Source organism: Sebastes umbrosus, chromosome 2 (genome assembly GCF_015220745.1).
Source record: "Sebastes umbrosus isolate fSebUmb1 chromosome 2, fSebUmb1.pri, whole genome shotgun sequence".
In the NCBI taxonomy this organism is placed as follows: Eukaryota; Metazoa; Chordata; class Actinopteri; order Perciformes; family Sebastidae; genus Sebastes; species Sebastes umbrosus.
Genome location: NC_051270.1, coordinates 24,473,076 through 24,496,699, shown reverse-complemented (window position 1 = coordinate 24,496,699; position 23,624 = coordinate 24,473,076). Strand labels below are relative to the sequence as shown.

Here is a 23,624-nt window from a genome sequence, read left to right as displayed (position 1 = left end):
AGGCTACTCTTATTAGCTTTCTTGCAGAGTCAGATGAGAAGATTGACACCACTGATATATTTGTTTGTTTAGTGTAAGCAGACAGTTAGCTCAGCTTAGCATAAAGACAGAAAGCAAGGGGAAACAGCTAGCCTGGTTCTGTCCAAAGGTGACAAAATCCACCTACCAGCACCTCTAAAGCTCACTGATTAATATGTTATCTTGAAGTGTAAAACGGCTTGTCGTCACAACCAGCAGAGACTCCACCAAAGTCACTGTCATAGTCCGAAACATGCATTAAGAGAGCTGGATACTGCGTGCCACTCAGCCATGGTGCCAATTTACCCTAGAGGCCACTCACGGTACTGCAAACTCCCCAAAAGCATTTTCACCATCATGTAAAGCTGTTGACAAGACACCTCCTACTGCAAACCACGTCCTTTTTTTCTCCATGTGTTGTGAATGTTTGCAATGCATTTTTTTATGTGCATGAGTTTATACCAATGTAAAGTATATGGGCCAGCAGGACAAACATTTGGTGCCTTCAAATGGGGTCATGTTGACCATATTCATGAGAGGAGTCCATATGAACGCCCCCCTCTTGTGGTATTCACCACCTCGTAAGTGGAAAGCTCAGAGTTCACGAGTTGTGACGTGTTTGTTGACGTTGTCAGAAATGGCGGAGGCCATGGAAGTTAATTTTTCGGTGCACAATAAGTGAATATATTGTAATTTTAGTCTTATATTGTTTTCCTTTGAAATTTTATAATATGTCTGAGGAAAAAGTTGATAATCCTTAACAGCCTCATCTTTTTCCTCTGTCATTATGTCTTTGCATTTACTGCATTAGGTTACCTGCTTGCTAAATTGTTAGCCTCTGTGGCTCTGACGCCGATAGTAACGTTAATATTGCAGTTGCTTAGCAGCGGTGTTCTCATGACTCATCACTTGAACACCAAGCATATTGTGTACACGACTTCCCATGTTGTAAACACCAGCTCACGAGTTTCATTTGAAGGCACCAATAAACAGGCATGTGAGTTGGGCTGCACGATGCGGAAGTAAAACTGTCAGCAAGAAAACTTGATATAACATGATTCATACACTTTAGAGGTGCTGGTAGGTGGATGTCGTTAGCGTTGGACTGAGCCAGGCTAGCTGTTTCCCCCTGCTTCCAGTCTTTATGCTAAGCTAAGCTAATTGTCTCCTGTTTGTAGCTTCATATTTAGCCTACTATACAGACATGCAATTTTACTAAAATGTGACATTTGCAATCACTGACTTAATCATTTTGTTCAGCACTTTATCACATTTATAGAGCATTTTTCCGTATGCTGCACTGACTGTGTGCAAAGTGTGTCACAGAGCGACGTTGGTGCCATTAGTCTGTCAGTGTGACCCGCTGAGGTCGTTTGTTTGGATTTGATAAGGTGGAAACAAATCCTGAAGAAAGGCAGCAGACTAATGGGCCCAGTGGGCTACAAGAGACGTCCCACAGCTGTCTGTGGCTCATATCATAGCCACCCTCCCTCTGTCTGCACGGAGACCTTGACCCTCACACCAGCACATTATTTCCTCATGAGTAACCACCACTTGACTGGTGCTCAGGATAGGCATGAGAGGCAGCTGATAACACATGGAAAATCGTTCAGCCATTCAAACATGATAAGAGACATAAGAAATATTTAGGCGATAAATGTTAACCAGAGAATATTTCCACTCTGACAAAGCAGCGCTTAAAAGAATATCAAATAGATTAAATTGTATAAATGCATAAATTTGACTGATTGTGTGTTAAGTCCTTCCTCAAAGTTTCAAAGAAATATATTTCATAACTAGAATGGCACCCGGAGAGCGCAAACCTCCACCAAGGTGCGGGATTTTAAAAACAGATCACAGCTCACAGCTGGCGGTACCGTGAGGTGGTCGGCTTATTATTAACACGGTGTGTTTCCGTGTAACGTATCTCATTCAGCAGCCTTTTTATGTCTGTATAACGTTATACTGCGTTATCTCTCATCCCGTCATCTACCGCTTTTTTCTTTCTCACCGCGGACGGCCAGCAGCTCCCGCACCTCGGACTCTCGCCACACATTCACACACGTATCTCTCTGCTCGAAGAAGGAGGAAGAAGGCGTGGTCATGCGTCATCAACGCGTCATCAGCTACACTGCACATGTGTTAGACCCTGTGGGCTTAATGCTCAGGCTGATCGGAATTCTTAAAAGAATTCCTGAATCTGGATCATGATCCGGATCGCCACCAAAATCTAATGGATGTTCATTGTGCTACACCCCACCCCTCCAAAAGATTTCATTCAAATGTATCGCAAACTTTTGGAGTAATCCTGCAAACAGAAGGACAAACAGACAGACAAACAAACAAACCAACGCCGGTGAAAACAATACCTCCTTCCAAGGGCCTTGGCCTTGACGGAGGTAAAAATTGCACACATTATCTAAACAAATATAAATTAAGTCTGGCAGATTGGTCATTTGCCGTTTTGAAGCTGATTACTTGTTAATATGGGTACAGTGTACAGATCCAATATTTTTCATTGTACCTCTGACATGTGATTTATTATATCTGTGGTAAAACAGAAGCTCCAGTTGAGGCTCCAGTTGAGGCTCCAGTTGAGGCTCCAGTTGAAGCTCCTGCTAATGCACCCGGGGAGTCCGGTGTTGAACCAGAACAGGCTCCGCCTGCAGCAGCACCCACAGAGGACCAGACCGCTGCCCCAGCACAGGATGCTCCTCCAGCTGAGGGTGAGTATCTCCTTCTTCATATTTCCCAAAATGTCCAATTATTCTAAAAAAAATTTCCTCAAAATGTCAAACGTGACAAAATCAGCGCAGTCTGTTTGATATACCACCTAAATGTACATTACAGGACATGTTTACACACAAGGCGTTGGGCTTGGAGTGCCGTGTGTTTACAAACAGTAGCTGACAACTGTTACATAATATACTTTTAAATGAGTTTGAATACTTTTATTTAAGTGTCATACACCCAGTTTGTTACCTTGAATAATACGGAAAATAAAACAACTTCAAATGGAAGGTTTCTGTGTTTATATTCATCCCCAATAACAAAAATAAACAAATCATTCAAAATACAGTAACTTGAAATATTCTGCTTCAGTCTACTGAATGATGATTGTTTTCATTCCCTGCTCTGATTTCTAAAGTGCATTTGAATCAAACATTGTTTTATTTTGATCCTTCGTCTTCATGTTGTGGTATTCTGCTCTGAACCTGTTGTTTTTTTTCAGACGGACAGCCTCCGGACACCAGACAGGACCTGACTGGACTCTTCACAGAGAAACCCAAGACTGGGGAGGTCACTGTAGGTGAGTGGCTTCAAATACAGGACTATAATCTAAAATATGTGTCAATTATCCCTTGCAGAAGTTGCATGATTAGTGGTTGGTGTCATATTGTGTGCAATAAACTGTTCAAGTCTTAACAAGGTTAAACATGAGTATTTACGTTTTCATTATAATATCTTTTTAGTTCAAACACTGAGCTAGGCAAGGTATTGGGAAATGTGAGAAGGAGGGAAATTGTTGTAAATAATAATAATAAGGTGCTGTACATGTAATTGGTGCAATACAATATTTGTATGTTTGTATGTAAAGAGATGTATAACATGACCTGCATGCTGCATTGGATATCAGAATCTGAAGGATAAAGTGTAAAACCACATGACAAATTCATCTTCTGTGCAGGTGAAAACATTACGTTTGTGGCTAAAGTGAATGCTGAGTCGTTGCTGAAGAAACCCACCATCAAATGGTTCAAAGGGAAGTGGATGGACCTCGCCAGCAAGTGTGGAAAACACCTGCAGCTAAAGGAGACGTATGACCGCAGCAGTAAGGTACTGTAGTGTAGACTAATGCTGCAGGCACTAAAACAGGAACATCATATATTGATGTCTTGAGACACATAAGTGTGATCATATTGTGTTGTTTAAAGAGCCCTTGAGTAACTGTCCATGATATGTATTTTGTTATTAGAGTTAGTTAAAAACTGCAATATGTAACATTTTACTTTGAGGCAACAAAGGGGTTTTGCAAGTCTTGCACTTCTCACCCTCAGTTTTGCAAGCTCTTGCCTCAGTCACTCATCCTGATAACATGATGAACCACAGGCACGCTACCTTAGAGGTAATGTTAAGGGGAGACAGGAAGACATGTTACCACTACAAATTTCATCTCAGAAATTCAGAACAAGACAGAGAAACAAAGGAAAGTAAGCAGGGAAAGTCAGTGGCACACTCGATGATTCCCAAATCTGAAACTGACTACTAACGTTATACATATGAAACATATGAACAACAAGGTTTTGAATGAAAGATGTTAGCCTCACTGTGCTGTGTAATCCCTCTCACATCTCTCCTCATGCATGTGGTTGCAGGTCTACACGTTTGAGATGCAAGTCATCGCAGCCAAGGCAAACTTTGCTGGAGCTTACAGATGTGAGGTTGCATCCAGGGACAAGTTTGACAGCTGTAATTTTGACTTGTCTGTCCATGGTGAGTCTGTTAGTTTGTGGCACTCATTAATGTTGTTTCTAATATCATCGTTTCAGTCATTAACACGATTCTCTGGTATTTCAGAGGCTTGTGCTCCTGAAGGTTTTGACATCAGAGCAGCTTTTAGGCGCACGTAAGTTTTATACGTTTTTGTCACTAAAACATCAAATACATTTGGTCACATTAAAATTGTTGATGGATTAGTGTCCTTTTTTCTATATTAGTTTCACATGAAGGGTTTGGTTGCTGGTCCCGGACACATTTCATCAATAGTGTCACACAGCGATAAAAGTCAACCTGTCTTTCTTTTTCTTCCAGGTCTTAAGCAAACCCTTATACGTGAAATACATGATCAGTTACGAACAAAAATTCACTTTTAACTAATAATAATTTTATATTACGAGTGTTGATTCATGCTATCAGTTTAAAGATATGCCTTAAATAGTGTTTCAGCTTCTATTATGCTTTTAGCTGATTTTAAAACTATGTTTAAAAACTGAAAATAGTTCATATTTACTCATATTTAAAGTTTTACAATCCAAAGTGTTTTGTTTTGATAAAAATACCACACAGCTTTTAGTAACAATATGAAAAAAAACCTTATCTACATTGATACAATTATGCATCAAGTATGCTAATGACTGATTATGAAAATATGAAATATATACTTTATTCTACTGCAGTGCTCTATAAGTTGTTTTTTAATATCTGCCAATCTTAAATTGATTTAAAATTAAGTTTTTCTTTTAAAAGAAAAAAAAAACAACTTAAACATAGCGACAAAATTATCCATTTTCTGCTATTCACTGCTGCACTCTGTGAATAGGTTTGGTCCAGGTGTATTTAAATCATATTTTATGCACCATCCAGTTAAGTTTACAATGTATATTAATATATAGTATTCTGTATAAACAGCACAGTGACGGGAAGAAGAGGGATTTTAAAAAGAATCCAAGATCAATTAGAGGTTAAAGGGCTGAAGAGGTTTTGCAATAAGTAATGAACTGGAGTTTTGGAAACTTCCATCCTTTAGGATGTCAATAGCCATTTAAGTGCCAAAAAGACATATACATTTCTTGCAAATGTTTGTGCATATAACAAAGTTGATCAGGAGCAAAACTGTAACCATTAGTTTGTCAGACTCAATTAACACTAGGTTAGATTTTATCACCATGTTTTGTGTAAGAAGTAACTGTTGAAATGCTAACCTATTAGGAACGAAGCCGGTAAGAAGAAAAGTGGAACACAATCAAGGTAGTAAAGGGGGTTTGTTGCAACAATGGGGGCTCGTATTCAAACTCTGAGGATTCTGCATGTTAAAAGACAGAGAAACCAGGACCAGGATCAGTCTGTCTCCTGTGGCCTGTTTCTTCTCTGAATCAAGTCAAACAGAACCAGTGTTGTGGATGGTGCAGCCTCCAATCGGCTGAATTTTGAGAGAACGATGACAGAACGGAGACCATGAGAGAGCTTAGAGGACTCAAATTGAAAATCCTGAACGTATAGGCTACCTATAGTAGCTGTCATTGTGTTAACCTTTGACTCCGGCAGATCTTGATGCGTTGAGATTTGGTTATTAAATTATTGAGTAACATGCGCTGGTTGCAGCCATCAGCTCTCTCTGATCTCCTCCTGGGTCTCGATCAAAACAGCAGAGCCAGCTGCACAAACAGCTACCCGGCAGAGTGAGCTTTGACGGTGGTTTGATCGTACTGAAAAGGCAGGATGTGCTAAGACACACAGGCTTTTCAGTAAATGAGCTCTTCCACAGGGTTTCCACATAGAGGAAGTGCAGCTATGGTGTGTTGTAACTTCACCACATAAACCAGAGACTCAGCTTCTAATCCTGCTGTTGGATCAGAGGCAGGAGCACACAGTCGAATCTATGCCCTTGTCTTTATCTTTCATCCCACTGATAGAGTTGAGCAGACCGTTGTTTTCTTTAACCTTGAGTGTTTTGTATTGTTCTTTGTTTGGATGACTGCTGCTGCTCATGGCTTAAGGGAATAATTGGACATTTTGGGAAATATGAATTGGATTGGAGGATTGAGACCACTCAATGTGTGAAACTAGAGCCAGGAGACGAACTTAGCGTAGCAAGACTGGAAGCAAGGTTAAACAACTAGCCTGGGTAGTTATCAGGTGCCCCGGTAGTGTGATGGTTGTAAAGGTGCACAGCACATAACCACATCATTTGTTGGATGTCATACCCCTTTTTCTCTCTTTCCCCTTGTTTACCGCCTGCCTCTTCATTGTATACTCTCCAATAAGGATGAAAATGCCAATAAAATAAGCTATTTTTATTATTATTAAAAGGAAAAAAAGGTCTTATATCTAAAATGCTCCTTTTCCTGTCACTGGCTGGTGACATCAGACCGACGCTGTTCAGGCTGTTCTCAAACGCTGTTTGTAGCTACAGTATACCTACGAAAAGTAATGCACTATAATTCGTATATAACCCATAGTCTATTCATATGTAATCCACGTAATCGTGAGTGAGGACAGGTGACGTAGTATAAAGAGTGATAAAGTCTGCGTAGGGAGGAGTTCGGGGTGGATGGGTGGGTCTAAAAATCAGACGTTCACACAGAAGATCGCTGTTCGTGTCCCGTGTGAAACCAGAAGTCAGCGTTGACTTATTTGTCATGTTACTTACATATTTAAGTCACGGCACTTCGTAGTTATTTTAACCTAAACCATGATCTTTTCTTAAACATTAACCAAGTTTTGTTGCCTAAACACTGCAGCGGCTTGTGCAGGCGCGCTGATTGCACCTGTTGCTGGACATTTGTTGGAAAACGTATGAAAAATAACAAAATAAGTTTTCGTAAGATATACAAACTGTTGTATGAGGATACGTTGTGCTGTTTAATGTGCTACAGTACACTAATTATTAAGCGATATAACCTACAAACGGACGTTAACTACGGAGGTGTATTGCTGCTACGCCAGAAAAAAAAAACGGATCAGTGGGCTATCACGTTATAATGTGAAAAGTTTATTGTTATTACAAGATGTTTTCACGTTATTACGACATACACACTTATCACGTTATAACAATAAACTTTTCTTGTTTTAACAATATACTATTTATCTTGTAGTAACGTGAAACGTTTCATGTTATAACGTGATCACTTATATTGTTATAACGTGATCACTGGGGGTATGATTGTATTACAGAATGGAGGTTAGCCTACTGCTTTATGCAGATATGGTTTAAAATAAAGTCTGTTTATGGTGTTCATTAGAGGTCCTGGTAGGCAGATTTTTTATCTTTCGAGAGAGCCAGCCAGGCTAGCTGTTTCACCTGCTTCCAGTCTCTTTGCTAAGCTGATGGACTCTCAGCTCAGGTTCCACAGTTAACACACAAACATAAGAGTGGTACAGATAAATATGTGTATTTCCCAAAGTGCCAAATATTGTTTAAACATGGCAACACCTGTCTCTCCAGCAAAACATCTGCCTGTACATGCACTTCTTTTTCCATCAATGCACTCATTTATTTTTCCCTCTCAAGAATGAATCTGTCCAATCCAATGTATTTTTTAATTAATTTGAGTATTTGAATATTTGCATTGTACAGAACCATTCAGTATCTCTCTACACTTGCATATTGGAGCATGAGTACACAGGAAATGATTCATAATGTATAAAAGCCAACACATGTGATTTGTTTTCTTTAAAACAAACCATGTCTGTAGTATTGGAGTATTGACATTTTATCTTTTCTTTTGAGCAATCGAGAGGCATATTGTGCTGTTGATGTTGATGTTTTGCTGCTGGTGGCTGATGTTTCTGCAGTAGTGCAGATGGAAAGGAAGACTCGGGAGAGCTGGACTTCAGTACCTTATTAAAAAAGAGGTGAGCAAATACAAAACAGTGACATGTTGTATAGTATTATTGTATATGTATTATTTCCCTCACGTTTTATAATGTATTTCTGTCTCTCTCTCTTATTCTTTCTGGATTGTCCTGCATCTTCAGAGAGTAAGCTACTTCTGCATTTGAAAACTAAAAGTTGGAATGATCACCTAATAACATTTGCCTTCAATGATAAGTTAGGGTGACATGATGTGCCCATTGTCCCAGCATTTGAATTTGAAAATGAGATTTGGCATCATTTTGAGTTTACAAAAGCTTCTTCAAATAATTGAATTCCTCTGCCAGTGAAAATACAATGTACGTCCATATTGAAATATGTATACCCGCAGCAATTAAGCTTGATTTCCCATCATATTCATACTCCTGAAAATCTAGTCATCCTATCTTATCTCAGTTTTTTTATCACCCTCATCCCAATCCAGATTAATCCTGTGATCACTAATATTGCACTCTTCTTCTTTGCCTTCTCACTCATACTACAATAACTCACAAAGCAACACTTCTTTAGTACCAATCAGAGTTTTTACTGTTTTTCTCTCCCCTCCACACTTTGCAGTCTTAGATACACAAGTCACCTTCCCAACACATCAAAAATCACTTCGGTACATCACACACCATCACAAGATACTGTCCCCTCTGCACAAGAAAATTGGACACCATGTCAAACTCCAAACAAAGAATGACATTATTTAGTCCTAATTTGTGCATGCATGCTTCCCTGCAGTTTAACCATTATAACATGTAATTTGTTTTAAAGGCATATTTCTAATATGCTGATGCTGTTCTTGTTGAACTGCTTAACGTGTCTGGTTTGTTTTGACATATTTGCCTCTTGGGTTCTTCATTTGAATGAGCAGCAGTTTCTTAAAACCCACAAATCGGTAAGAAACTGCTGACATGCTGTCTGAGTGTCGCAGGAACACTTTGTTGTGCATGCATTCATCTGTCAGGATTCAGTTATTTAACATGTATTTACTACATTAAAAAACAGTTAACATTGTACTGTATTATTTCATAATTGTTAAAAGTATGTTGTACCCCAAATAGTATTAGTTAAAGCAGCAGTAGGCAGTTTATTTTTTACATCATTGGGCAAAAATTCCATAATAACCTGTGTTCTGAGAGATAACTAGACTCCTGCAGAGGCGAGAAATAGGCATCAACGTAACATAATATTGATTCATATTTGACCAGCGCGGCCTAGTTTGACCGTTTGGTTGGAGTTCACGAGTGATTGACAGCCGGTTCTCATAGACAGCAGATGGACAGCAGACCTCAGATCAGCTCTTACTGCTTGTTTTCCTCCGGTCTGTGAAATCATGCAGATGCCATTAGGAGCAACGGAGGACACAGAGGCACATGATTTTTTTTCAGGTTACCTGTTTCATGTACTACTGTCAGGATATAGCAACTGTTTTATAAAAATAACTTTTTTAAATTATATTTGCTCCAATCTCGCCTACTTCAGCTTTAACTATTGTATCTGTCAGTTAAAACATATTGGTATTTTTTTGTTATCTATGTGCAACAAGGAGCTCACAATAATTGTAAACCGCATTTTACTCACTTAGTAAGTCAGAATAAGAGCCAGCAACTTGCAGCGAGCAAAATATCAGCAACAAATAAGCAACAACAAAACATGAACACAAAGAAACAGACTTGAACACTTGGGAGGAAGGAAGCTGCAGGCACATGGCTGCTCGTTGCTGAGGGCACCTAGTGGACAGGTGAGGTAAAGACACACAGACTAGTGAGAGGGAGAGATGAGGAGGAGGAAGGGGAGGACAGTGCAGCTATCACTAGCTTTCATTCGTTTTTATTTCATGTTTTTCTGTATCTATTTCTATTTTACACTAAATAGGGATTATACGCGCTAGTCAAATTTAGGCATTAATCTTTTTACCAAATATTTCCCAATTATTAGCAATTATTAACAAGGGGCTTTAAACATACATGCATCTTAATCTTAATCCAAGCATACTGTATTATTGATTGGATTTGATATTGATGTTTTTTGTTATTTTCTGTGTAACACTTTTTTTCAAGAAATGATCATTTTTTATAGAAGAACACTTGTTAACATATTTATTACACCATTTTATATGCTATAAATTAGTGAACAATGTATGAAGTTGACTAATCATCCGTTACTTGTATAGTTAATGGTGAGTTAGTAAATAAAGTAAGTAATCATGAGTAGTAATCGTTTACTGAGGTATTACTATCATGTTAGTATTACTGTACCTGTGTTTAAAGCTAATTCTTTCAGTCTATATTCATAATGTAAATTTCAGACTCTGGGCTAACTGACATTAACATCCCCCTCTCTGGTTGGTTTACGTGCTTTAGAAACGTGCAAGTGAACGCAGAGCCGGACAAGGATGTGTGGGATATCCTCAACCACGCTCCTTCTTCAGAGTATGAGAAGATTGCGTTTCAGCACGGCATCACCGACCTGAGAGGCATGCTCAAGAGACTGAAGAAGATGAAGGCCGAACAGAAGAAAAGTGCAGGTTTGTGCAGAGTTCATAGTAATTCTGACAGAAAAAAGAAAGTATTAGACCTAATTTTAACTTGATCACTGTGTGTCTACCTTCTCTGAAATTTAGCTTTCCTCAAAAAGTTGGATCCTGCTTACCAAGTGACAAAGGGACATAAAATAAAACTGGCCATTGAGGTTGCCAATCCAGATGTTGAGGTGAAATGGCTGAAGAACGGACAAGAAATTAAACCATCTGGAAGGTTAGAATTTAGAGAGGAGATGGAAACTATTCATCTCAACTCCATAAACATCATTCAACAAATACAGTAGCAATCCTTGATTATGTTAGTGAACCTTTTCTCTCTCTTTTTTTTCCTCTGCCTCTGCTTTCATCAATATATGTATGAACTCCATCTTTCATCACATCACTAGCAAGTAAGTGCCCAAGAACAAATAAAAAACTGTACATCAGCTCTTTGCCCAACATGTTTGCCATTTCATCAACTTCATGTTCTCAAGTTATATCCTTAAAAACGTATTTACGATGTGTAACAATCTTCTTTGTAAAGGTACATCTATGAGAGCGTTGGCAACATGCGCTACCTCACCATCAGCCATTGCTCCCTGGCAGATGATGCAGCATATTGCTGCGTGGTGGGAGACGAGAAATGCACCACTGAGCTCTTTGTTAAAGGTATCTAAGGTTTCGAGGAAATTCACAACATAAATTTGCAAGATTAAGAGTTGCAGTTCAACCTCTCATTCTTCTCTGTTTTCTGCAGAGCCTCCTGTCCTGATTGAGAAGAATCTGGAGGATCAGATGGTCATGAAGGGCGAGCGGGTGGAGTTAGAGTGTGAAGTTTCAGAGGAAGGAGCCAACGTTAAATGGTTAGATATTCTTTTTTACGCTCACAAATCAACTCTCTTTAAGGAGTTACATTTCCATGCTGTTGTGTTGTTGCTGACACACTAAAAAGCACTAATATATAAAACCAGTGAGCTGTGGTTGGATTGATAAACAGATGTTGGCAGGTGAATTAAACCTTTCTTTGGATTCAAAGCAACATTTCAGTCAGTCTTACACAGGGTTCATCTCTTAGACACCCAGCAGATGGCATTTGAGTTTGTCATGTCCACAGACAGACTGTCTCTGTGACAGACTGCAAGCTGTAAATTATCACATCAATGAAAAGGTCACATCAGCATTTTAGTACCGTGTGTCCCATGTGACCTTAATCTGGATGAGAAAGTTACTGCAAATGCTTATGGGTTTTATGTGAGTCCCAAAAAGTTCAAAATAAGTATAATAATAACAACAGAGGCTAAAGAGTGGGGGGGCGGCTGTGGTTCAGGGGTTAGATCGGGTCGTCCTTTAATCACGAGTTTGGCGGTCCGATCTCCGGCTCCTCCTGTAAGCATGTCAAAGTGTCCTTGAGCGAGACGCTTAAACCGAAGTTCAAGTTCAAGTCTTACCAAGAGAGATTTTCACTCGTTCCATTGGCAGCTTTCTTTTTACAAGCAAAAACACCTTGTATTCATTGTTGTTGTTTTTTTTCCCCCAGAAGTCAAATGATTAATAGTGAAACATAAATTTAACATCGCAAAAGGTAAAAAGTGTCACAATCTAAAATTGACAAAACTCTATGGACAGTATCAGTGATACATGTGTAATACTAACCTTTATAAAGTACTTCTCAAGGGTGTTCAAATTATGTTTCTTGTCATTTCTTTGACATTTTGTTGGCTCAGCTCAAAGGTCCATTTACTGTTTTTCTGAGCTTTCAACCAAATCTCACTGTCTTCATTCAGCAAATGGAGCTAATTTAGTCGTCATCACAAGGCCTGAATGTGGACTCTCTGTCTTGTGAAAAACAAGTGGTCATTTATTGTATGGGCGGGAGATCACAACAACGTGAGATGTGGTTGAAAGCTCCAAAATAAAACTGTAAAACAGCTCTTAAAGACTCTTAAAAATAAGTTTAATTATGTTACTTTTAAACAGGACTATTAATCAAAATCATATTTGGTTGCTGTGGGAATTTCTGTGCAGGGAGAAAGACGGCGTGGAATTGACAAGAGACGAGTCTTTCAAGTATCGCTTCAAGAAAGATGGCTGCAAACACATCCTGATCATTAATGAAGCAACGAAAGAAGACTGCGGCCACTACAAGGTTAAAACGAATGGCGGCGAGTCGATGGCTGAACTCATGGTGCAGGGTGAGTGTCAATCATGTGTGCTGAGTACAGTATGAGACACTTTCGTCAGTGACATACGCTCCAAGTGTACATTCTCATACCCTACCAGTAGTCACGCCACTCCTGGCATGCTGTCTATATTTGGGCTGTAGTGGCGCTTTCCATTTGCCCGAATTTTCTGCCAAGGTTATTGTAAGAAGTCCACATGCCAGCTAAAGTTAGAAGACGTAGACTGTATTTCACCTGAAGGGAACAAGTGACCCTGTTTCTCTCTCTGGTCGTTGTTTTCTGTGTTGCTGTTTTGTTGTGTTGATTTATTGACACACTGTTCAACACGTTCTCATTCCAACTCGTCACATACCGACACTTTGTCAGACCCCTCTGCGTCACTTCACAGTCGCAGTAAAGTCGAGGTTAACGTTGTGAATGCAAACAAAAACACTTGCTTAGGTTTAGGAAAAAACGTCATGGTTAGGCTTAAAATTACTACATTTGTAAAGTGAAAATGAAACTTATAGCACGAGACACGAATAGCGGTTAAAAGCCTTGTTGGACCCATCCACCTCCCTTCCCACCCTCCTCACCCTTTACACTACGTCACCACATGTGCGGACCACTTTCTCTGAGCGTTTACTGTTGCAACGGGGTGGTTTGCATTGTAGTTACTTGATAGCCCGGTGCCTCTCATAAACACGCTAAAGGGTGCCTTGTGCATCAGTTTCACATGCTGAGGGCCGTGACAAAACGTTGGTATTTGACGCCCTGAGAATGAGAACGGGCTGCACTTTTTCATTAGATGGCATTTTAATAGATGTTACAGTATCACCACGTGTAATCAGGCAAAGTAACACCTGAAATTTCAACAGTTTATAACTAGGGCTGTCAAGGTTAGCAGGAAAATTAACACACAATTGTTTTAACGCCACTAATTTCTTTAAGGGGACAAGTGTATAACGCAATCAGTCTTTCGGAGGTTGTAGCGGGCTCAGTTTAAAGCTAGAGTGAAGATACAAAGAAAACTAAAACCTAAGGAATCCATTGGTACCAACTATGTCATACTAGCTTGTTGCGAAGGAGTTTAAATAACTCTCCAAACTTGTGCTAAATTTTGGCGAGGGAAAACTGTCATGGCCATTTTCAAAAGGGTCCCTTGACCTCAGACCGCAAGATATGTGAATGAAAATTAGTTCTATGGGTACCCATGAGTCTTGGGCTTCAGTTTGCCATGTTATGATTTGAGTATTTCTTTTATACTGTGAAGGTTTCTGAAGAACATTTGTCATTGTTTTGTGTTGTTAATTGATTTCCAATAATAAATATATACATATATTAGCATAAAGCAGCATATTTGATAATATTGATAAGAGTATTAAATACTTGACAAATCTCCCTTTAAGGTACATTTTGAACAGATAAAAAATGTGCGATTAATTTGCGATTCATCATGATTAATCATGATTAATCATGCAATTAATCGCGATTAAATATTTTAATCGATTGACAGCCCTATTTGTAACAAAAAAATACCAAACACTATGTTGAGACTTGTAATGCTGCACTTTCATGATACTCCGTTAACAGTTGCAGCAATATTCTCGGGGAAGATTTTCCATGAGAGTAAAAAAAAATCAAGTCTTCATTTTATATAAAGAGTAAGTTGTGGTTTTAAAGTATGTTTTATTACTAGATGATAGATTTGTCTCTAGTGCCAAGTCACAACAGCCTGGTGATGCTGATGAAAGATCTGCACTGGGGTCCTCCGAAGTTTGTAAGTCTGATTATTAGATAGTAGCCACACTTTGATGTTTTTTTCAATAACGTGATGGTTTTTAGTGTATTTAAGACGTGGCATGTGTTGCATGTGAAGGTTTAAAGTGGATAAATATGCTTAATCTCAATCCACAGGTGATCTAAAAGTGATGGATGGGGACGGTTCAAACTCATCCGTTCATGGACGTAGGCAAAATATAAACCCCAGCTAGTTTCACCCGCTTTTTTTTAAACCATTTCATCTTAGTACCATTAGCTCACAGAGCAAAGGTATTCATTATGAACCCCCAACCCACCCCAGAAAAACATCACATGACAGCCATCAATGTTTGGTTATAATTTGACCTTTTTCTTGTAGAAGCTATAATTTATATTGAATATATATACTTTCACTTTTGTATATATATATATACATATGTGTATGTGTGATATACATATATGTGTGTGTGTGTGTGTCCAACACCTCAGTCCACAGCAGAACTCCCATTATAGTGCCATTCCCACCTTTTTTTGCCGTCCTTGGTAGCGAGCTGATGTGAAACTCCTGTAACCTTTATAAGGAGCGTGGTGTGAGTTATTTTGCCTTAATAACAATTTCTTTGGGATAACTTCAGTAACGCCCATGTACATTGTTTCTTGTGATATACAGTAATAGCCTGAAGCTCCTGCATCTGGTCTTCATATCACATATCACACTTGTCTACCCTAAATCCAATTAACTACTCTCCTTGTGCCTGTTGCTAAGATACAACACACAAAACCCACGCTCGAACATATTATTACCATATTATCCTCACAAACAATATCTGCATCTAATTTCTTTTATCATATTATCATCACACATTATCATCTGATCTCATACAGTAGCACCTCCTCTGAAGTCTGAAGGCCTCGATATCGTTTCTGTTATCTGAAGTCTGAGCTTGTGTTTTTTTCTGTAGAGAAAGACCTGGAGGTCTACCAGAGCATTGCAGACCTCACGGTGAAGGCGAAGGATCAGGCGGTGTTTAAGTGTGAGGTGTCTGATGAGACCGTGAGGGGGACCTGGTACAAGAACGGTGTAGAAGTCAAGGCCGATGCCAGAATAAATATCACACATATTGGCAGGTAAGGACACATGCGTTACACTTGCATTAATATGCTGCTTATATCTCATGACACCATGAGCTGAACTGAAACATTTTTGACCTTTTTAGGAACCACAAACTGACTATTGATGAGGTCAAACCAGAGGACGAGGGAGACTACACGTTTGTGCCAGATGGCCACGCTTTCAACCTTTCTGCTAAACTCAATTTCCTGGGTAATACTGATGCTTTTGCTTTTACACTTTTTAAAATTAACATCACTCATTGTTTCATGTGCTCAATTTCTCATGCTCTTTTTTTTTGTTTTTTAGAGGTGAAGATTGATTATGTGCCGCGCCAAGGTAGGTTTTGATTCAATTTCCGCCCATAATTGATGTGTTTGAGTGTATACATTCCAAAGATAGACAAAGGTATTGATGAAATATATGCTTTATTGTATGCAATAACTGTCTGTTAACATCCAGTCCAAATGTCATGACATTGATCATTATTAGATTAGACAGAGATGCATGTTATAAGGCAGACGCTGTCCCTTTTGGAGAAGCCTACATTTTCGCTATTTTTGGTTTTGGGGAGGATCCAAACATCAACCAAAAAAAATTATTTTGTAGTAAAATATTTTCATTCAACCATCCATTTAAAAAACAGGACATATTTAATTTAAGAAAAAACATGGTTGTGCTTTTTTCCACCTCGGGTAGGGGTATCGCAACTTTTAGGAGCCTTAGTTCCTCTACTATTTTAGTAGACCAGATGAAATGCAAGGGTCTGGTCATTTTAGCCATTTCTCTCTCTCCCTCTATAAGATCCTCCTAAGATCCACCTGGACTGTATGGGTCGCACTTCCGACACAACCATCGTGGTGGTGGCTGGCAACAAACTGCGTCTGGATGTCCCCATCACTGGAGACCCTGCTCCCACAGTGGTCTGGACCAAATCAGAGAAGGTAAAACAGACAAATAGACTTGTGTCTGTCCAGAGCACAGTAGGTATACGGCCTGAAATCTGAGGCTGGCTGAGAACGCAAAGCCTCATTCACTATCAAAAGTATACTTGAAAGCCTTCCTAATACTGCAGTGTAAAATTCAGAAACATATTTAAACAACGCGTAGTGCAGTTCTGATATAAAACAAGCTGAGGAGATTACACTCTATTTACAACTGGCTCTATATAGACACTAATGTTATGATAACATAGGCATACCTCCCTGCTAATAAATGTGGCTGGGATACTAAGATGTTTTAACCAAGCTGAATCAGTGCAATGCTACTAACCGCTTCATTCAATGATGCCAACCTGCGAGCTGTTTCTTTGAGTTGAGGAGAAAGAGAGGTTACATGGCCTCTCTGTTCTCTTCGGCTTTTACCGCTTTGCTCTGCTCAAATGTAGGCTAGTACTGTAAAACCTGACGGAGAAGAGAACGGAGTGCCGGCATCCTCTTGGACCCTGAAGGATGGGGAAGTAAGTGTGCATGTCCCGTATGAACACATGCATGTTTGTAGAAGTCTGAAATCCAAGTCAGTATGTCGACAGCAATGTTTTTCAACTTTTACCCATGTGTGTCTTTTGACAATGAGCTTACCACCTCTTTGTCCTTGACACTAAAGTAAACAGGCTCATCTGTAGTGTAGCCAGTGGAGAAGTCATAGTCTTTGTGTGTTTCACCCTATGTAAATGTGCACCTGTGTTACCACTTGAGTTCAAGACACGAAAGAATTGATCGTGCAGCTACTTGACTGAACAGGTTGTGTGTCATATTGATTAACTGCTTTGCAACCGCGGAGAAAGAACAGGCTGCGGCAGTAACAACGACAAACAGATGCAGACAAATACATGCTTCTCTAGTGGCTATCATGCATGTTTTGCTTTCATGTCTCAGTTTTATATAGCATTAAGAGCATGGTAAAAAAAAAACTGCATGTGGTCAGTATCCGTCCATGTCAGTAAGGTAAGAGCATGTTCTGAATCTTCCTACAGACAGACACAGGTCAGAGGAAACCGGGCAGTAAGTATGTTTATGATGGCAACTTTATAAAATTGATCACGTAATGAAATACATAATTATATCATCAAATAAAGAAATATGATAAATATTCTGAAGTTGTGCTAAGTTACATTATATTTTTGGGATGGTATATGCTCTATTTTGCAAGGGAACCTTCGCTGCATCCTGTGCTTATAGTGCCGCTCAAGACGATTGTGATTGATTTAAAGACATACAAACAAGGAAGAGCTTTTTTTACCCCTATACCAGAATGATAATGTGTGGAGACACCTTTCTTTTGAGCTCACACAGTGCTGTGGAGACAATAGGTCTCTGGCCATGCGAGACTACAGTAAGTGACGAGTTACTGTCAAACAGATCAATATATATAATGATAACAATGTTTTTTCCAAACTACAAGAAATCAGGACATGGACACACAATTGCCCGTTTGAGCAAATAATGAAACTGTCATTTCAGACGCTGGTCCTGCATTTGCATGGTGACATCTTGAGTTGTGTGTTCAAATCAATATGTGTTGTTGGCTTTGAAAAGCATGATTTGATCAATACTTAAAGGGACTGTTTGTAAGAATCAGAAATGCTTGTTAACAGCGACACCTGTGGCCGTTAAGTCAACAAAAGTCAGCGTCGGGCTCACGCTTGCTCGCTCTAAATAGACATGAACGAGCATCACTCAAAACAGTGAGGTGAAACATGTCAGCTAAAACCACAATATCACTCTATATTTCAGCTGCTTGGCAGTAATGTTAGCTGACCAGACGAAGGTCTCTCCATGAATCAATGCTGATCCTAGTGTTGTCTTTTCCTGCTTCAGCCTCCCAAACGCAGCCGGAGGAAGGCACCGGCATCCGGTCAGAGAAGATAAAGTTTCTCGCTGCGGAGCCCCGTCACTTCACAAGACACGAGAAACCTCTGTTGGTCTGGAGGAGCTGCAGCATTTATTTCTGCACAAACGTCCACTGTACATTCACTAGATATTCTCAGAGTTACGAAGTCTTCTGCAGTGTGTAGTGTGCGCGCATGCACGTGAGGTGGAGCGAGCTGAGTGAAGGCAGTCAGGCAGCAGAGCAGAGTACAGCAGAGACTCCGGCCCTGGAGACCAAAGCTACGGTCTCCCCAGACTGGCTTCTCTAGATATAACTTTGCGGTTTTGGTGCCTCAGTGTAGTTTGTGTTGGAGTCTGAGTCTGAACAGCGTAGCCACACATGAGCGCGCATAAGCGAGCGCGCATGGGAAACCGACCCGGGTGATTTATACGTGTAAAAAGTTACAAACAGTCCCTTGTGATGGAAAGTGTTTATCATCTCTCCAAATGTGGCATGATGTTAACATACTACATGTACTGTACCAGCGTCTTTACCTACAGAATGAGCAACACAGGTATCGATCAGTTTAAAGTAACTGTCATTGTGTGCTGTAGGTCGTCACAGACGGAGACGGTAGGGTCCATGTTGAAACCACCAAGGGACACTGCGTCTTCACCATCGAGGGGACCGAGAGGCAGGACGAGGGAATCTACTCTGTTGTGGTCCGAAACCCCGCTGGGGAGGACACCGCAGATATCAATGTGAAAGTTGTTGGTAAGCTTTAATTTGAATGAGAGCAGTCATTATCATCACTGTGTAGACAAAAGCCTTAACGCTGCCAATTACCACACACATAGTCATCAATCTACAAATATTAGACGTGAAATGGAGTTTATTTAACCACCGTAAATCTGTTTGGACAATCAGTTCATCACCTGTACGTGTAAATATACATTTTTGTTTTTCTGAACACATGAGCCATGTTCTCCCCCCAGATGTTCCAGATCCTCCCCAGACTCCCAGAGTCCTCAGCGTGGGAGAGGACTCCTGTGTGGTGGAGTGGGATCCCCCTCTGTTTGATGGTGGACAGCCAATTATTGGTAAAAACATATAAAAATGTTTCATTTGTTCAAATTATTTCGAACAACCTTTATTGTTCTGAGAAGCCTAGTCGATAACGACAACATTTTAATTCTCAGGCTACGTGGTGGAGAGGAAGAAGAAGAAGAGCTTTAGGTGGATGAGACTGAACTTTGACCCTTATCCTAAAACAACCTACGAAGCCAAGCGGATGATTGAAGGAATGGAGTACGAGATGCGAGTCTATGCTGTCAACGGCATCGGCATGTCTCGTCACAGTCCGGCCTCACAGCCCTTCGTGCCAGTCGGTGAGTCTTTACCAACAGGTTTATACCAGCTCCTACACTGTATGAATAATGAATAATTTACAGACGTTTGCTCCACTGTGTATTCAGTGAAAGGAGCTGTTTATAGTTGAAACTGTTCCATAATAGAGATCATGCATTTATCAGAAGATTAAATGAAAAAGAAGATTCATTTTTGTACTCGCCACCCTACAGTATCCTGAAGATGATGATATATCTGGATGAGTGATGATAGACGGTGATAAAGTTGACGTGTGATGACTCCAGGGTTGTGTCATGCCTGTTCAGTCTAAGGTTTCACTCTGGTCATGGGGCCTGGTTGATTTGTGGTCATGACAGGACGGGGTCATGATTGCTGTACGTTTGTTGTAATTCAAGTAGTCTGTGGATTGTCTGTGTAACAAAAATATACAGTAGGTTGCAAATACGACCACATGATCATATGAGGCCCTGATCCACGGGTCATTTCTGAGTAGTGTCAGTCATGAGTGTCCTTTTCATCACCACATGGACCAGATGATGAGGAAATAACACACCAAAGTCAGCAGGGCCGCTGTGACTCAGGAAGAGCAGGGTTGGTGATTCGATCCTCGGCTCCTCCTGTCCGTATGTTGAAGTGTCCTTGAGCAAGAAGTGCCATGTCATTGTTCCCACGAGCCATTATTCTGAAAACCCAATAACCCCATTATCCCGTACAGACGCACATGGCTAATTACCCACCCTACTCTGGTTGGCCTACCCTGATATTCTTACCCTAAACTAATCTCACTCCTCATGCCTAAACCTAACCAATCCAACCAGCCAAGGCATTCAAGGCAACGAGATGGGAAGGTCCGATGATGTTATTCTGCATAATAATTAGCCACGTGCTTCTGAGAGTGTGTATTTGCAGCAATGGGGTGTCAGAACAGGAGCACTGAATCTCTGTTGGTCCTGATGGTTCAAAGAGCATCACTTTATTATTGCGCTCATATACAGCATAACATTGTCAGACTCTCAATCAACAGTAAAACAAGAAGGATAAAAATTGATGCAGCACAACCAGAGATATTATGTTTTTTATTCCATGCATTCTTCTTTGTTGTCAAATCCTGGCGCCTACAATATCCACAATGCAACTTGGCCGGAGGAGATTCAGGTGTGTTATGCTGGTAGCGGTTAATTTATCCCCGAGCCGCTAGATGCTAGCCTCAAGCAGAGATGAGGAGCTGGCTACAGAGGTCTGGTAAGCTAATTTCTTTCTAACACCATATCACCAGACTTTTTTTTTTCCATTTTCAACCTTGTAGTCTTCAGCCCCAACTGACTCGAGTGACATCACTTGAGGCAAATTATCTTCACACAGCTCCCTCTGGAGTCACAAAAGGCTTTATACAGCTTTTTTTCACATATAGTCAGTAGTAGGCTCCTCCACAAAACCTGTAAGCAGGTTTATAATAAAAATTGAAACAGGTTTTGATGTATAAAGTGGAGATCCCCTCCTATGATTGCTCCACTGCCATCAGTTTTTGAGCATGCATGGGTGAATGATAGGCATTTTAGCTACTGGAAAAGTTTATGAGTGCAGAGCATGCAGTCCAAATAACTTTTCCTCTCTATAGTATTCACAGCATTGCATCCATGTAAACAGCCCTGAACAAATATTATACATGACATGATCACTTGCAAATGATTTGTCTAATGAAATTGAAATATGTGGACCCTAGCTGTGAATAAACTCACAATGGATTGTTGAAGACACTGTCAAACTAGGAGGCTTACGCTTTTCTGCAGTTGGTACGTTGTTTCGTCAAACTATCAATCAAGCACACTCACAGTCCTGATGAAGCAGATTAAATGTTTTAAGTGCTAAACTCTTACTAAATAATACCTAAAGATGTTTTATAAACTTTAATTGTTGCTTATTTAGCCATGAATATTAAATGATATAGAGAAATACTTAAGATTCGAGCCAAGTCAGCTTTAAGTCCTTTTCAATGAGGAGTTTACATCCGCTATTGATCACATACTCAGGTTTTACTGTACATCTTTAAGGAGTTGACTTTCTTGTTTATGATGCTCTTTTGTAGATTTCTTTGAATATTTACTGTATGTCAAGGAAAGTATGCTATGCAGCCGGCACCAGTTAATATACAACAACACCTGGACATTCTTCATGTTAGGACCAAACTTAAAAACACTTCCTTGTTTCACTTCCTTCCACATGAATTGCTGAACAATGAAGAGATGTGTGTGGCGATCCAGAGGTCTGAGACCAGTCTAGTAAGATGTCCTACCTCACTATGCTGACAGTATCCTATAAAGCAGGGGATTGTCTCCTAATCTATCGTTGATTCTTTAACTAGCATCTTGTTCTCCACTTGTTGATTTAAGAGGGAACATCATTGTATCCAGATGGCCACTTACTTGTAAGACTGCCGATTAGGAAACTATCCATGGCATCCCTCTCTATAAATAATGGCATGGAAGCACTAGGCTCTGCTAGGACCAGCTGCTTAACACAGAGGCGTTCACGCAACTGTGGAGGCTCCAGAGGAAGCATTGTTGTCAAGGCGTAAGTGTGAACGAGAGCGAACGAGAGCATAGGTTAGAGCCAGGCATCTGGCAGAAGAGGCGGACACGTACTTTACAACCACCAGCTTCAATCAGCGGCAGGACTGCTACACACTGAGAGAGGATGACAAAGCCTAAACTTCCAAAGACGGCTGAGAAGAAGCCAGTGGAAGAAGAGAAACCTGCTCCAGTGGAGGCACCAGCAGAGGTTGAAGCCAGCAAGCCTGAGAAACCTCCACCTCTTGTGGTAGAACAGGAACCAGAAGCCAGTAGTGAACCACCTGCAGCAGCTCCCAGTGGGGAAGACGGAGCTCCAGCTGAGGATGGGACGCCACCAGCAGAGGATGTCCCGTCAACAGAAAATGGTCTCCCAGCAGAGGAGAGCACCGAGGTGACCCCCACGGAGCCCGTTCCTGCTGCTGAACCAGAGCCAGAGCCGGAACCTGTTGGTAGTAGGACTTATTCATTTTGAGACGTTGCATTATCGTAGGTTTTTAGAAATAGGAAACTTCATTTTGTTTATGCGTGTATGACAGTAATGGGAAAATTGGCTGCATATTCCAACCTCTCATTTTTCAGCGGTGTACATGTTTGAAAGTGTTAAGCACGGTTACGTCATTTCGCCGTTGATGAATTGCCTGAATGAGATTTTTGCGCTGCACTCTGCACCTTTTGTCCGGACCACCTTGAGACACTTTTGAAACAACCCCCTGCTGCTGTGACTTTTATACACAAAAAAATACCCTTGACATCTGACAGGCATTCCCATTCTTTGCTTGCACTGAATACTTAACCTGTGACCTGTGACATAGAGTCCTTAGTGACGACAAGGCCACAACTAAAATTCATCACCTTTCAGTCAGTCCTCATGTTGTCAACAAGATGTTGCTCCAACAATATATGGTGGACTAAATGTTACCTCGTCAAGATGAAGAGATGTTCT

The 23,624-nt window shown here is 40.3% G+C and overlaps 1 protein-coding gene across 10 annotated transcripts in view; it reads left to right on the top strand.

The window, feature by feature from the left end:
* mybpc3 (myosin binding protein C3) overlaps positions 1–23,624 on the top strand; it is a 40,749-nt gene that overhangs the window by 5,700 nt on the left and 11,425 nt on the right. Inside the window, exons 3-25 of one of the 10 annotated variants that reach the window (XM_037749846.1) lie at positions 2,604–2,744; positions 3,251–3,328; positions 3,707–3,855; positions 4,395–4,512; positions 4,597–4,645; positions 5,728–5,766; positions 8,314–8,373; positions 8,497–8,499; positions 9,252–9,275; positions 10,744–10,907; positions 11,004–11,136; positions 11,309–11,311; positions 11,446–11,570; positions 11,659–11,764; positions 12,927–13,093; positions 15,784–15,949; positions 16,039–16,145; positions 16,242–16,271; positions 16,737–16,876; positions 17,320–17,391; positions 19,358–19,517; positions 19,739–19,843; positions 19,943–20,131. In XM_037749846.1, the coding sequence (XP_037605774.1) occupies positions 2,604–2,744; positions 3,251–3,328; positions 3,707–3,855; positions 4,395–4,512; positions 4,597–4,645; positions 5,728–5,766; positions 8,314–8,373; positions 8,497–8,499; positions 9,252–9,275; positions 10,744–10,907; positions 11,004–11,136; positions 11,309–11,311; positions 11,446–11,570; positions 11,659–11,764; positions 12,927–13,093; positions 15,784–15,949; positions 16,039–16,145; positions 16,242–16,271; positions 16,737–16,876; positions 17,320–17,391; positions 19,358–19,517; positions 19,739–19,843; positions 19,943–20,131 (2,328 nt within the window). Of the gene's footprint in view, positions 1–2,579; positions 2,745–3,250; positions 3,329–3,706; positions 3,856–4,394; positions 4,513–4,596; positions 4,646–5,727; positions 5,767–8,313; positions 8,374–8,496; positions 8,500–9,251; positions 9,276–10,743; positions 10,908–11,003; positions 11,137–11,308; positions 11,312–11,445; positions 11,571–11,658; positions 11,765–12,926; positions 13,094–15,783; positions 15,950–16,038; positions 16,146–16,241; positions 16,272–16,736; positions 16,877–17,319; positions 17,392–19,357; positions 19,518–19,738; positions 19,844–19,942; positions 20,132–23,624 lie in introns of all 10 variants that reach the window. The other 9 variants (XM_037749838.1, XM_037749863.1, XM_037749839.1 and 6 more) reach the window with 9 other exon arrangements.